The 14,727-nt window shown below is 64.5% G+C and overlaps 4 protein-coding genes across 4 annotated transcripts in view; 1 reads left to right on the top strand and 3 right to left on the bottom strand.

Annotated features, from left to right (window-relative positions):
• The window catches only part of H696_00766 (isoprenoid biosynthesis-like protein), a 2,246-nt gene extending 625 nt beyond the window's left edge, over positions 1–1,621 (bottom strand). The window contains exons 1-5 of the mRNA XM_009494650.1: positions 1,478–1,621; positions 1,079–1,329; positions 620–923; positions 311–449; positions 57–163 (exon numbers count right to left, since the gene is read on the bottom strand). Coding sequence (XP_009492925.1) covers positions 57–163; positions 311–449; positions 620–923; positions 1,079–1,329; positions 1,478–1,559 — 883 coding nt within the window. The 5' untranslated portion in view covers positions 1,560–1,621. The remainder of the gene's footprint in view (positions 1–56; positions 164–310; positions 450–619; positions 924–1,078; positions 1,330–1,477) is intronic.
• Positions 1,622–4,886: 3,265 nt separating this feature from the next.
• Positions 4,887–7,968, top strand: H696_00765 (hypothetical protein; the record flags this gene model as incomplete). Its single annotated transcript, XM_009494649.1, has 2 exons — positions 4,887–5,006; positions 5,111–7,968. 2 exons carry the CDS (start codon positions 4,887–4,889, stop codon positions 7,676–7,678), a joined length of 2,688 nt encoding a protein of 895 aa, XP_009492924.1. The 3' UTR covers positions 7,679–7,968.
• A 258-nt stretch (positions 7,969–8,226) lies between these two features.
• H696_00764 (hypothetical protein) lies at positions 8,227–9,905 on the bottom strand. The gene is made up of 4 exons (XM_009494648.1): positions 9,744–9,905; positions 9,560–9,659; positions 9,386–9,473; positions 8,227–9,224 (listed from the first exon to the last, which is right to left on the bottom strand). Exons 1-4 carry the CDS (start codon positions 9,887–9,889, stop codon positions 8,275–8,277), a joined length of 1,284 nt encoding a protein of 427 aa, XP_009492923.1. The 5' UTR covers positions 9,890–9,905; the 3' UTR covers positions 8,227–8,274.
• Positions 9,906–10,471: 566 nt separating this feature from the next.
• H696_00763 (hypothetical protein) lies at positions 10,472–14,563 on the bottom strand. Its single transcript, XM_009494647.1, has 7 exons — positions 14,311–14,563; positions 13,975–14,159; positions 12,704–13,791; positions 11,850–12,539; positions 11,404–11,686; positions 11,096–11,257; positions 10,472–10,973 (listed from the first exon to the last, which is right to left on the bottom strand). Exons 1-7 carry the CDS (start codon positions 14,522–14,524, stop codon positions 10,749–10,751), a joined length of 2,847 nt encoding a protein of 948 aa, XP_009492922.1. The 5' UTR covers positions 14,525–14,563; the 3' UTR covers positions 10,472–10,748.
• Positions 14,564–14,727: the final 164 nt, after the last annotated feature.

The following is a 14,727-nucleotide window of genomic DNA, read 5'->3' as shown; positions in this document are numbered from 1 at the left end:
GGGGGGGGAGCAAAAGCAGGTTCAGCAGAGAAGGGCAAAATAATGACGGGACGGACCCTTGACGCGGGCAATAGCCTCGGGGTCGTTCTTGCCGTAGTCGGCGGCGAAGCGCTCCTTCTGCTCGGGAGTGAAGAGCTGGAGGGCACGGTTGGCGAGCCAAGAGCTGGAACGGGGCAGGCGTAGCATGTAAGTACGGGGCAAGTTTGCTGGTGGAGCAGCAGGAGACACCTTGGGATGGGTGTGCGTGTGTGTATGTATGTGTATGTGGAGGGGGAGAGGCAGGGCGGTGGGCTGTCCATCTGGTATGTACCACTTGTTGTCCTGGATGTCGGTACCGATCTTGCCAAGGACCTCGGGGTCGGCGTAGCAGTCGAGATAGTCATCGGTGGCCTGGAAGTACTGGCCCATCTCGAGCAGGATCTTCTCGGCGATCTTGAAGGCGGGGTTGTCTGGTGGAGCGGGCGGACTAAGGTGTCAGGGCAACGAACTCACCAGATACAAGTAATGCTCTCTCTCTCTCTCTCTCTCTCTCACACACACACACATACATACACGATCGAATTGTGTGTGTATGCGTGTGCGCGAGACAGAGAGGATGGCCCAAGAGGCGGAGACATACCGGGAGACATGCCGTTCATGAGCATGGCAAAGGCCACCGGCAGGTAGAAGGAGTAGTAGGCGGTCTTGTACTGGATGATCCACTGGTAGCGCTCCATGGAGAAGAGCTCGATGTTGTGGTTGTCCTCCGGGGCAGTGATCAGGTCGACCAGCTGGCCAAAGACAGTCTGAGAGGTGACCTCCAGCATGAGCTCAAGCAGGTCGACATAGTAGGCCTCGGTGCGGAAGTACTTCTTCAGCAGGATGTAGATGGCCGACTCCAGGGCGAAGGAGTCATTGATGGCGAAGTTGCCGACCTCGGGGTTCTGCGGGATGGTGTGTTGTTTTTTCGGTCGCTGCCGTTAGAGCAGGCATCGGCAGGGGCTCGGGGTAGGGAGAAAAAGGGAGCAGATGGCATCGAGAGAGCGAGAGCGAGAGAGAGGAAGTGGCCTGGGGAGGGGGCGGAGACATTCTTGCGCACCTTGTACCAGCAGGGCTGACCACGGCGGGTGATGGAGCGGTCCATGATATCATCAGCGACCAGGAAGAAGGCCTGCAGCCACTCGACGGTCCAGCCAAGGACGAAGGCCTTGGTCACCTCGTCCTCGGTCAGGGGGCGGCCGACCAGGGCGGCGTAGGTGTCGTGAACCGACAGACCACGGTTCATCTTGCCACCGGGAACATTGTAGTTCATCATGCGGTCGAGCCAGTTGAAGGCATCAACGGGGATGTCTGGAGGCACGCGCGCACACGCGCGGAGGAGGAGGAGCAGGAGCAGGATGGAACAGAGGTCAGGGCCGATTGCAGACATGTGCGCAGTCTGGTGTGCGGGCACTGGCGCGTGCGGGTGTGCGGCAACAGGGAGGAGGCAGCAACGCACTGATGGTCTTCAGGTGAGCCAGAATGTCATTGGACAGGGTGGGGAAGAAGTCCGCGAACTTCTGGGCGACGGAGTCGGACATGGTGCGGCAAGGAGGGGGGGGGGGAGGGACAGCCAAGTCGGAGGAGGGGAGGGGAAGGGCCGTGTGGATGTGGAGGGTGGACACCCAAGGTGCCCGCTTGGGGCTCAAATAGTTCTCTGTCCTCTTTGCCCCCCCCCCCCCCCCCCCCCGGCCCCGCGTGGCATACAGGCCAAGCGCCGCCATGGTTTCCAGCCGCATCCGGCAGATCGTGCAGAGGTGCGCCTGCTGGCCCTGTCCCGACCATGCCCTCCTCCCTGCGGGGGGGGATTCCCCCTCTCGGCGCTGACATCGTCCCCCGTCCCCCCCTCCCCCCCCCCCCCCCCCCCCCCCGTCTCCTTGACGAGTGTGTGGCCAAGCTTGCGATCACCCGCGTGGAAGGGGCGACCGCCGGCCTCCCGGCCCCCTTGCACACGCTGCGCACTGCGTCTTAGCTGGCCCGATCCCTATGTGGCGCGGAAAGCCCCCGAGGGAGTTCACACACATAGACTCGGGGACAAGGCACTTGCCGGCATCACGCCACACCGTGCCTCAAGCGATCGCGCCACTACGCCTCTCCCCCCCTCCTGGCATGCACAGCCACAACCCCATGCTCTCCGGCCCTGCTGGTTGGTGGTTTGCCACGGCCGGGGTGTCCCCCTCGGGGGGAGGGTACTTCTCCCAGGGAGGCTGTTGCCGTCCCCGACGAATTTGGGCTCCTCCGGGGTGGGGGGATGGCCACCTTGTCCGTCCCCCCCCCCCCCTTTCGCCAGCCCAGACGCCCGAAGGCCAGGAGAAACCGCCGCCCCACCAGCCCAGATGCACCGATGGCCTGATGCCGTTGTTGCCACCAGGAAAAGGGGTCTCCCCACCGAGGCAGGGAGCCTTCCCAGACACACGGCGGGAACATCCGAGCCAGGTGCCCCCCGACCGGCCCCTCCGGCGCGGGCGCCTGCTCAGGCAGCGTCCCCCAAACCCCCACGACCGGAATCACTGGTTGGACCGCAGGTCACAATCTCCGGTCCCGTGACATAATATTAGAAATGAATGTCATTGTAGAAGGAATGCGCACCGGACAACGGACGAGAGGCCGCTGAGTGCAGGGCCGCTGGCGGGGACCCAAGGGAAGGGAGGGCACACACTCGTGTACGCGGGGTTCTCCGGCCCACCCCGCGACCTACCCAAGGTCGAAACGGGGGACTCCCATGGGGAAAGCCTCCTGAGAGTGAACACTGTGGAGGCCGACGATTGTGTTTATCGGAGAGGATGAGAAAGCATCCCCTTTGAAGACTCCGCCCAGCCCGTGAACATATCTGTTCTAAGGCCGTCTCTCGAACTCCTTTTGTTGCACGAGTTGCTTTGTCTGCCCGCCCGCTAACTCGCCCTCCGGTCCTGTTACCGCTCTCCCTTCCCAAGTAACACTGTCCCCCCCCCCCCCCCCCCCTGTTCGGTGCGTCCTCCTTTTAGCCGGGAGTGACCCCCAGCCTGTGGCAAGATCCCCGGCATGGCTTCCGCCAAAGCTCCACACCTTTAACGTAAGGCTGGATCCGCGAGAACCCTGCTACAGCGGGAAATTCTCTGTCCCCGTAGTTTGTGCGCATTTTCTTGTGCAACAGGCGTCAGCAACTCCTGGAGCGTCCCCACCCCCTTGTTTCCGGCTCAGCAGGGGGACCCTGCGCCCCCTGATTAGGCCAGCGGGGCCGATTCATTTGGCTGGCGGCTGGCCTGCTTCAGCGACACTGGGCCAACTGCCGCCGGAGCGCCACTCCATAATAGTATTCCTATGGGCTCCACCAGATCGACCCCCCTATCCCATCCCAAAGACAGGCCTGCCAGTATGCCCGCCCGCCTGCGAGGAGCCCACAGGGTGTACGACGGGCAAACAAATTGTGGACCATCTGTGCCCCTCCATCCAGGAGTTATCAACCCACAATTGCACTGGATCCCATTCCGACCGACCGACCGACCACTTGGCGGGCCGCACCGCCAGCAGGGCCGAATGCGGCCGAGTGCGGCCGAGTGCGACCGAGTGCGACCGAAGGCGTCCAGGGAGCGAGGGTGGGTGCCGAGGGGCACGGCATGCCACCGCCGACCGGACAGGTGGTTCCTTTCCGACTCTTCGGGAGAAGGCTCCCCGAAGCATGGGCCACAGGCCCTGGATCGCCACCCGTGAGTGGCTCTGGCTCTTTGCACCTCGGGGCGCCACCCACTACCTGCCTGCTCGTGCCTCAGGCAATTCTGCCTGGCTACGAGGGTCCCCGCTACCAAGGCCACGTCCCATTGAGGCAGGTGCCCAGTGTCTTGGTTCCCTGAAGGGGTCGGCGGATTCCCGCATCGACCGAGGCGCCTGGCGGATTCCATCCGGGGTGTCCAGGGCCGGTGGGCCTGTATGTTCCCGGTCACCAACACGAAGGACCCTGTACGCATGCTTGGGGCACGAAGGCAGGCATACCCGCCCTGGTGGTTGAAGGCGCACGAAGGCACGCCGGTCCTGGAGACAGGCGAACAGCAGACCTGGGCGCGGGGACGCGGGGGGCGAGGGGGCGAGGGGGGCGAGGGGGGCGAGGGGCGAAGCGGAGGTCGCGCCTTCGGTGGCCGGGGGCACCGAGAGTGCCTGATCAACTCGGCCCCTGGAGCATGCATTCCCCCTCGGTGGGACATTCTTGGGGGGCCTTTTTGAGTCCATGCCCGAAGGCTCGGCTCCGCCTCCTCTCAGGTTTGTACCGGCATCGGCATCGGACCGCGTCTCCAAGGGGCCGGAATTAATGACCCACCGTCTGAGTGGGTGGCTCTTGGGCATCCGTCGTTCTCCCTCAGCTGCCCCCCTTTCTCGAGCCCCCGGCTGCATGGCGTCAGATCGATCCTGACTGGAACATTAATTCCTCACCTCTCACCCGAGCGCCCTTTCCGAGAGCGCATGGCATTTCCCGCCAGAGATCGCAGCGAGCCGGGATCGCGCGAAGAGCGGGGGGGGGGGGGGTCCCCTTGTCTGTGTGGGGTGGTTGGTGGGGCTTTTGGGGTGTCGTTTTGTAAATTTTTTTTTTTTTGTCCCTTCTCCCCCTTTTGGTCTTCCCTTTTTGATCCACTTTCAATTCCCCCCTCCCCCCTCCCCCCTCTCCTCCGCACATACTTCCCCTCCACGCCACTTGGTTCCTCTCACAACCACCTTCCAAACGCCTGTTCTCACCAGGCTCTCGTAGCCCCACCGCCCGGAGCTTGGTCTTTGCCTGCAAACAGCCCGGCTTGCCTGCATTTCCAGGAACAGCCTGTTCGGCCTTTGGCCTTGCACTTCCCTCCCACGCGTCTCTGTGGCACCTTCCCTCGCAAAGCGGCCCTGCCACACGCGCAGCCATGTCGCAACACAGCAGCAGCCTCAGCCTGCCCAGCGTGCCTGAGCCGCCCCCGCCCGGGGCAGCCAACAAGGCCGGCTGGCAAAAGTGGGTTGTTTTCCCGGTCCTGGTAGCCACCATGGTACGCGCGCGCCTGGCCCCAAGCCCCGACGCATCGCCCCTTGCTCACACCATCCTCCGACCTGGGTCCCGGCGCCGACGCATCGACGGTGGCCCCACGTGCAGTGCGTCTTCGGGGGCTACTCCGTCATTGCGAAGGTGGCCCTGGAGAAGGACACCGATGCCGTGGTGATGGCCGTCCTGCGGGACTTCTTCGCGGTGCCCCTGCTCCTGCTTGCCGGGTGGCTGATGGAGTCCCGTCCCCGGCACCAGCGCTGGCGTCGGGCCGTGGAGCTGGTCCAGCGGGCCTGGGCTCCAGATCAGCCGGTCTTGGACCTGTCGATCCCGGTCAACGAGGCTGACATCCGATCGTACGGCGGCCTGCGGGGCAGCCATTCCAACAGCCACGCCCCCGGTGCCCACAATGGGGCCAGCATCAATGGCGGCGCGGCCGGAAGCTCGACCGATGGCCCGGGCCCCGGTCGAATGCACCTGCCCTCGGTTGACCACGACCTGGACATGCTGGACCACCGGCTCTTCAAGTGCAGCGGCGTTTGCGAGATGCTCAGTCAGACGTCCGGCGCCTCGGGCGGCAGCTCGCCCGGCAGCCCGGGCCCCCCGGCCCGGGGGGGCTACTCGCCGGCCATGCCCAAGTCCAGCGGCCGGGCCAGCCCCGGGGCTTCGGCCATTCGGCGCCAGCCCCCGGCCGGCATCCCCACCCAGTGGCCACTCCCCGACCGGGAGAGCATCTTCGGCCTGCTCCTGCTGGGCGGCTGCCTGGTGCTCAACCAACTGTGCTATGCCTTGGCCCTGGCCCGGGTGTCGGCCGTGCATGTGGCCGCCCTTCAGCCAGCGGTGCCGGTCATCACCATGGCCATCGCCTGTAGCATTGGCGCCGAGCGAGCCCGCTCGTGGATGGGCTGGGCCTTGCGCTTTGCCGGCACCGCGTGCGCCGCGGCCGGGGCCCTGCTGGTGGCCCTCGGGCCGCTCATCATCCCGGACTCGGGCGACACCATCCCCGGCGAGGGGGACATCGACTTCCCGACCGAGGATTTCCCCTCCTGGGAGGAAAGCAGCCTCGGTGGGGGTAGCTCGGCCGACGGGACGCCCGGCGGTGATGGAGGCTTCGATGGGCCGGACTCCGGCTCCGGGCCCATTGGCCGCATCATTCGCAATGCCACCGAGCAAACGCTCGAGTGGCTGCGCGGCATGTCGGCCCGGCCTGACTCGGCGGCGCGCACCCTGCGTTCGCACTTGGCCCGGTCCGGCCTGGTCTCGGTCGCCAGCCTGGATCGCGAACTCGACCCGGCCCCGATGCGGCCCTTCACCGAGACCACCTACGATCTGGTGCTCGGGAGCATCTTCCTGCTGGTCAACACCACGGCCATGTCCCTGTATGCATTGTACCTGGCCGGCTTCATGAAGAGTCGCCCGATGCGCCGGGCCCAAGTGACCCGGCGGGTGGAGGAGGAAATGGCCCTGACCGCGGCCGGTCCAGCGGCCGGGGCACCTGGCAGCCGGTATCCCTCCGGCGCTCGGCGCCATTCGATCATCGACCTCAATGCCGTCGGCACGTCGATCACCATTCGCCCGGTGGGCATCGAGCTGCCAGGTGCCCCGGCGCCCGGGTCCGATCAGGCCCCGGCGCCCGGGTCCCCGGTGGCGATCGGCAGCCCGCGCATGCACATCCAGGTGTCCGGCTCGGCCCCGGCCAGCTACTTGGACCTGGATGCCGTGGTGGGCATCCCCCCACCGCCGGCGACATCGGCCTACCACCCGGCGGCCAGTCCCTCGGGCCTCAATGGGCTTGCCGTGAGCATCAATGCTCCCGGCGGCACTGGCACCGGCACCGGCACCGGCACCGGGCGCACAGGGACCGGCCTCTCGCCGGCCCTGCCCCCGAACTACTCCCCGGCCGGGTCTTTCGGCTTTGCCCGGCACTCGCCGTACCACCATGGACACGGCGGGCACCAGGCCGCCGGTCGGACCACTTGCAGTTGCTTCCTGCTGAATGTCGTTGAGCCGGGCCTTTGCCAGGCCCTGCGCGAGGACATCGATGCCGGCCCGGCGCCGATCATCACCACCGCCTGGGCGTACGGCTTCGCCACGCTGCTCATGTGCATTGCGCTGCTTGGCTGCCCGCCCGGACTTGGGGACTATTGCACCTCGGTCCGTTGGGCCATTCCCACCGAGGCCTGGTATGCCATCCTCTATGGGGCGGTCGGATGCTCGGCCCTGGGATTTGGCATTGTATCCTGGGCCTCGGGCAAGGGGGGCGTTTCGGCCGCCGGGGTGACCGCCTTCTGGCCCATCCAGCCGGTGGCCTCGGCCGCCCTGTCGGCCCTGGTCTTGGGGTACATTCTCCAGTGGACGGACATCGTCGGGGCGGCTCTCGTGGCCGCCGGCACCCTGCTGGTCAGCTGGATTCGCGCACGCGAGGAGGCCCAGGAGTCGGCGGCCGCCGCGGCATCGGCGGCCAACCAGCGCCGGCTGTCGGTCACCGGCGCCGGGGCCAGCCTGTCCCCCACGTCGCAGTACATGTGGAGTCGGCGGCGGAGCTCCACCGTCGGGCTAAGCCCACGCCCTGGGGGCGTGGGGTCTCCCAATTCCCCAGGGTCCCTCTCTCGGCGGGACAGCATCCAGGAGTACGATGAGGACAACCCCTTGATTATGAACCATCGCTCGGAGCTGTAGGGCCACGAGAGGCTCAAGGGCAGGAGCCTTCACCGACAGGCGAGCGAATGAGCGGCCACGAGAGAGACCTAGCAGAGTGAAGGAGGGGCGAGGGCCAGGCCGACAGGCAGACGGACACATGGTACCACGCGTAGGTGGCACTATGTTCTGAGCGAGGCAAACGGGCGGCCGCCGGCCTGGCGGTAGTTTTGCCAGGACTTTCGCGCGTGTATTTTCCCACGCCTGCCCTTTGTGCCACTTGCTGCTGCTTTTCCGGCGCACCTCAGCCCAATGTACTACGAATGAATGCCCCGCCGCGAGTCTGCGTGGGACACGTATCCGGGCACGGAATTCGACAGGGGGTTGACAAGGCCCACCTGGGCAGCCAATCAAAGCCGAATGCAGGGGCGAGGGCGAGGCAGACACGGAAATAGACCCCCCCTCGCCCCTTTTTTCCAGGAGAAGAGGCTCCTAAATCAGACTGGCCGAAGGGTGGTCGGCAGAGAGGAGGGAGGGTAGATACACACCAAAGGGGAGAGAGGAAAAGGGAAAGAGGGGGCCAGGAGAAATGGTGTTGCTTGTATTTTCCGACCCCCCGAAGGAGGCTGGCAGCACGACTAGTCCATCTGTCGACTGAGCCAGGTTGTGGCGAAGGCGGCGTCCACGAGCGGCTCGGTGGCCGTCGACGCTGCGGACACCCCGGTCGACGACTCCTGGAAGAAGGCCCCAGCCAGCAGGGACGGCACCAGGGAAATGTTGTGCAGCCAAATGCTCAGCGGGTTGCCCTTGGTGGCGGCTGCCGGCCCTGTGCCGGGAGACACCAGCCCAAGCGATGAAGACCCGGATGACGAGCCCGAGGACCCGCTGCCGCTGGCCCCACGCCACTCCTCGACCACCGTGGTGTCTTGCTGCAGGGCGGGCAGAATGGCCGGGATCATGGCCGCCACCGAAGCCTCAATGGCATGCTGGAAGATGGGCGATTCCAGGAGATCGGCGAATTCGTCAGCCAGCCGCATGCGCATATCGCACCCTTCAAAGGGTGACCCGGAGTCAGAAGGCCCGGTGCTCGCCAACCGGAAGGACTCCAACACCCGACTGACCGCCTGGGTGCAAATTGCCTGCAGCCAGTGTGCCAGCTGCAGCGGGGTCACCCTTTGGGTCAGGCTCTCGATGGATAGCGAGAGCGCTGGCGGCTGCGGGGCCCCGACCGGGTCCGAGCCCTGCAAGCCGGCAGCCTCCGGAGTTGGAAGTGGAATGGCCTGGGCCCCGGCCACTCGGACCTGACGCGACACCATGGCAGCCAGCTGGCGCCACTCGGCCGATTCCGGGCTCGTGGTGCTGGACATGGCCATGCGCAGAAGCGACTGCGTCAGCGGCTCGTCCGACTCCTCGGCCGGCAGACTGGACCCGGAGGCAGGCGCATCATCGGACCCGGTGGCACAGCGGCCGGACTCTGACGGGGCAATGGCTCGGAGGTAGCGCTCGCGCGACACCAGTGACAAAACCAACCGTGACCGGGCGCTGATCATGGAAAAAAGCAACACCGACAAGGCAATGCTTTCCACGCCTGCAAGTTGCCGCACGCGAGCAGGTTCAATGCAGGGGAGGGCGAGGGGAAAGGTGAATAGGGGGGAGGGAAGGCCAGGTGCACGATCCACAAATGCCCTGTGGTTAGGGGCGGGCCTTGGTGAGGGGGGGGGGGAAGGAGATTTCGAAGAGACTACGCACAGGAGGTGAGAATGGCAAGCATCTGATTGAGAACCTCCTCTCGGTCGATGGCATGTTGCTCGCGCTTGGCGGCGATCTCCGAGAGAGCCTATACACGGGGAAGCGAGTCAGTCGGAGGTCCCACCTTGGCACATCAGGGCGCCCTCTAGCAGGCGAGTGGGTGGCAAAACAAACCTTGCGTGTGTCCACGGACACCGTGCGTGTCACCAGTTGACACAGGTTCTTGGCAGTCTGAAGCCAAATGGAATGGCTCAATTTGAGCGCGGCATCAAGACTGGGAGCGGAAGACGGTCAGGGAACCACAGCCGCGAGGTGAAAGCCCAATCAAAGAAGGAAAAGGCCCTCACCCGGGACGCACGTCGATTGGCGATGAGATAGCTCCTTACGGTTCTTCTGCGCGGTGCTGTAGCTGTCGAGAGCAAGTTGCGCGCCAACAACACACCAGGCCCCGATGGCAACTGGGAGGCTGGCCTTCACGGCCACGCCCCAGAGTGACCGCAGCATGGTGGAATGGCAGGTGGCGAGAGAGAGAGAGAGAGAGAGAGGGAGTGGGAGAGCGAACAAGCAAGGAAAGGCGGCAGGACAAGGCAGGGCAGGGGGGAGGGGACTTGGGGATGGACCCCCAGGCGGGAAGCCTGGGTGCATCTTTGGACGCACTTTTGAGACAGGTTAGCAGGTGACCGTGAAAATGTGTGTTTGTGATGGTGTCGGTGATGACAAGGAAGCCGGAGAGGAGCCGGGCACGGAGCCGAACGCGCGAAGAAGACCACCAGACGGGGAGGGGCGGGGGGCCGGAAACCCGCCCGAGAACGACTCACACCCCCGGTCGATTCCCACGGTAGGCCATCACTCTCGGACCAACATCTGTTCATTCAGTACAGCCAACGCTCCGCTCGGCTATGCGCTGTGATAGTGCTTCTTAATCGGAACTTAATCCACCATTTCGAGGGGCCTGTTGCTTGGGCCTGAGAGTATCATTGTGTCCCCAGGCGCACGGGCACGCACGCGCGTGTGCGCGCGCGCGCGCACGCACAGGCCCATGCCCGCCCTCCGGAGGGGCGATGTGTTCAAACGCGCGCGTCTGGATGGGATGCAGCTTTGTTTATTGTTGATTTTGGTGGCCGACCACTTGCCTCCTCCGTGTTTTGTGACCATGTGTGTGGCAGTAACACGAAGCAAGAAGATAAACCTGCCAGGGCAAATCCCATTCGGAGGGGAGCAGGAAGAGGTCAAGGAGGAGGACAGTCTGCTATTGTCGTTGTTGGGAGTTGCTTTTTTTTTTTTTTCAATGTTTGAGCCCCCTTTTCCGGAAAAGGAGGGCACAGGAATGTGAAAGATACGAGGGAGCCGGAGTGCGGGGCCCTCAGACACGCTGGCCGTGAATGCGCACGCGGTAGAGGCAGGTCGACTCGGGCTTCTCCGGAGTCGAGTGGTTGTCGAAGACACGCAGGACAAAGATCTGGTGCGCGATGGTGGACGTCTGGAACATGGGCAGAACGTCGAAGGTCTGGATCGAGGAGTGGCCCTCGCCAACCTTGAAGATGCCTCGCGCGACCTGAACGCTGGACTCGGTCAGGGGGTCGTAAGCCTGCGAAGTGGAGGCATGGGCAGCAGAGTGGGTCAGGAACCAGACAGGCAAAGGGAAGGGAGGGAGGAGGGGCGAGGGGGAGAGGGGAGGCCAAGGGGCCATGAGGCAGTGCATGGACGGACATTAAGGGAGACACGCTTGGGAGCAGAGCCGGAGCTCGGAGCGATGGCCGGATCAATGTGATCAATGGTGAAGCCAGACACGATGATTGGGTACGGCAGGCGAATGCCGATGGCGCCCTCCTGTGCGCCGAACTCGTAGCACCATCCGCGCTCATAGTAGCTCTGCCAGAAAACACGGGGGGACGAGAGAAACGCATGAGTGTGTGTGTGTGTGTGTGAAGAAAAGAGAGAGAGAGAGAGAGAGTGCTGTTAGCTTCGAATAACGAGGTGCGGGTGGGGGATCAGGCGAGATGGGAAGAGCCACGCACACGGAGGACAGTCTCCGGGCTAGGGAGGAAGGTGGGCCGGGTCTTCTTGCGGTTGCTAAACAGACGACCGATGAGCGACTGACGGTCGGCACTGGCATCCGTCGGGCGGGCCAGCATTCGCGGCGCCGTGGTCATCGGGTAGTAGATCGAGGCACCGGCCGATTGAAGAGCGTGGTCCACCTGACCAATGTAATCCTTCAGGGGGGAAAGATGACCATCGGTCAGGGTGGGTGGCGTCTGCGCCGGGCTGGCCGCCGCCGGCCGTTCGGCAATCTGCCGGATGCTGAACCGAGACGAGGGGACACGGGCAGACAGTGTACGAAGCACAAAAGGGCAAACACATGAGCACGGGAATGGGGAAGACGAAAGGTCAGCCAACACCCGAGGGGCAAATGGTAGATGGACGACCATCGGAAGGGCAAGAGACCAACGCCCCAAACACGCACATGACACTTGACTCGCGATGAGCCGACTCCAGCACGGCCAGCTGCTGTCCCTGGTCGAAGAGGCTGTCCGCCTGCTGGGCCAGCTCCTGGCGGAGGTCATTCTCCATCTTGATGGTCTTGCCCTCCAATTGGCGATCATTCTGCTCCATCAGGTCGATGCGCAGGGACAGATCAGTCAGACGCTCGGAGTGGCTCTCCAGCGACTCGTTCATCGACCGCAGGGCCTTGCCGAGCAGGACCACCTCCTTGGGGTCCACACCGCCGGCAGCTGGCTCTGGCTGCTGCTGCTGCTGCTGCTGCTGCTGCTGCTGCTTGCTGGCCGCAATAGCGCGATCAACCAGACCCTGGAGATCAGCATCCAGGAGAGCCTGGCCTACGAGGGCCGGGATGTCGGTTCGGCTAGCGCGTGCCATGCGCGCATGCTCCTCCGCATCGGCGGCTGACCGCTCAACCCGCGGCACGGCCTTGCGAATGAAGTCCACCTCATCAGACAACTGCCCGGCCAGGTCATCCACCGAGGTGCCAAGCTTAGACAGGCCAGCATACAGGGGCGACAGGGCGGGCGACTCCTCCACCCCAGCATAGAGGGCCTCGAGGATGGCCACCCGGTCGGCCGAGTCGCGGACGCCCTCCAGCTGGGCCAAGATGCTGGCCTCCTTTTGGGCAATGGTATCGAAGCGCTGGGCGAGCCTGGGTGGATGTTTCCCGGTGTTTGGTGTTTGTCAATTGTTAGAGAAGCAGAGGGAGAGAGAGAGAGAGGGAGTGAAGGGCGGACGAGGGAAGGCACTCTTGGGATGGGCAATCCGATGGCCAGACAGAGCCGAGATGAAGAACGGGCAAAGACGAATACGTACTCCTCGATCTGCGAAGCCACCTCGGCACGCAAGTCCGGCAGATACTTGTCAGCAAGCAGGTCGGCCAGCAGCCGAGATCCGGACGCCGAGATGATGCTGTCGAGATCGGCACTGCGAACAAAGTCCTGCAGCTGCACCGGATCCACCTCGGCGATGACTGGCGCCGCAGGGACGACCGGCTGCTCGGCGGCGGCCACATTCTTTGAAACAATGAGTGCTTCGGAGGCATGGGCCCGGGCTGCGGTGCACTCGCGCGACACACGCGCAAGCTCCGACTTCAGGGCCAACAGCTCATTGGTCAGCTGCTCGGCCAGGCCGACGTCAAGGTCACCCACGGGCGCGACAACGGTCGAGGGGATCGTCGGCCGGGCTGGAGTCGGCACTGGCACGAAGGGACCAGCACCGCCGGGAGAGCCGGGGCCGGAGGCCGCATCAAGACGCAGGAACCCTGGGACCATGCTGTTTAGAAGAGCACGCAGCCAATCAAGCAGCTGGCGAAGGGACCAGGTGCTGCGAGGGTCGCGCGTTGGCCGGACGTCCTCGGCGTCGGCGTCGGCGTCGGCGTCGGCGCCGGACTTGGGCAGGGGCTTGCGCACGGCAAAGAGCCCGGTCGGCAGGAAGTCCCCAGCCGTGGGGAGCGCCGGGAGGGACAAGGAGGGCAGGGAAACCGAGGGCAGCGACGATGCGGCCGGCAACAGAGCCACCGACGAGTCGACCAGCTGCCGCAACCAGGCCAGGAAGGACTGCGGGAGGGCCGTCACACCTGTATACACCTGACCAATGGACGCCTGTGCCTGCTCCGAGAGAACTTTCACCGCGGCAATGGACTGGCCCATCGGGATGCGATCGGCCGCTTGAGCCAGGGCCGTCTGCACCGAGTCCCGAACCACGACAAGGGGCTCGGTCAGGGCCATGCCCACTGGACCGCTGAAGAGGGCAGCAACGCCGCCGGCCCCAGAGGGAATATGGTGCCCGGAATTGGCGGACAGGGCGACCATCAGGACAAGGATGACCGAGATGACACCCATCGGCGACCGGGAGAAATGGTACGCGGTCCGAGAGAATGAGCGGAGAGACTGGATGAAGCGCTGCGGACAGAGGGGGAGAGGAGGATGAGGAGGAGGAGGAGGAGACGGCGGTAGGGGGCGGGAGCGGAGGCGGAGAAGGAGAGGGGTCAGCAAGGGGATGAATGCTCTACCGGAGAAGATGCAAAGGACCAAGGATGGCCGGAAGTGGCACAATGTCTGCAAGTGGATGGGGAAGTCACATACCCAAAACGCGACACCGATGATGGCGAATAGATGCCAGGTAAAGGTAATACAAGTGATGATCGCGGTGTAGGACACATTAACCAACAGGTACAGCAGGTACTTGGTCGAGGAGATGGCTGTGCTGAGCATGGTCAGCAGAGCCACCGGGACCTCAGTAAGCACACGAATGATCGATCGGTATGTGACTATCAGCAGGCACGGGAGAAAGGCCGAGAGGAGGAGAAGGGAGAGGGGGGGGGGGGGACGAAAGTGACGGAAGGAGGTGTGAGATGTGTGACGCCAGACGGAGGCATAAGCGTGGACGGCCGGGGTCCGGGTGCTGAGCAAAGCACGCACAATGCGAAAGGCTGAAGTCATAGGGAGCCTCGGTGATTAGGGGCGGCGGGGCGACGATCTGATAGCCGTCCGACGGCCGGTGATAGTTGACCGACTTCGGGGAGAGGGAGTCCTCATGCCGGCTCATGGCTTCGGCCTGCTCGAGGTGTTCGATGGCAGCCTGTAGTGAGGCGGCCGCAGCCGCAGCATTCGCGCCGGAGGGGAGGTCCTCCATGGCTGACCTGAGAACAGGGTGCGGATGCTAGGGATGTGGGGGGGGGGGGGGGGGGGAGAGAGAGAGAAGAGTGGGACGAAAGCCGGTATCGGTAGGAGGTGAGGCGGGGGCCGACAAAGGGGGCACAAGGACGAGGGAATGGGGCAGGAGGGAGTTAGGAGGGGGGGAGCTTGGTGGCACGTCAAGTCCAAGCTGGGGAGGGG

This window comes from Fonticula alba (assembly GCF_000388065.1).
Source record: "Fonticula alba strain ATCC 38817 unplaced genomic scaffold supercont2.1, whole genome shotgun sequence".
Lineage (NCBI taxonomy): Eukaryota > Rotosphaerida > Fonticulaceae > Fonticula > Fonticula alba.
The sequence above is the reverse complement of the archived record's forward strand: the minus strand, read 5'-3'. Positions and strand labels throughout refer to the sequence as shown.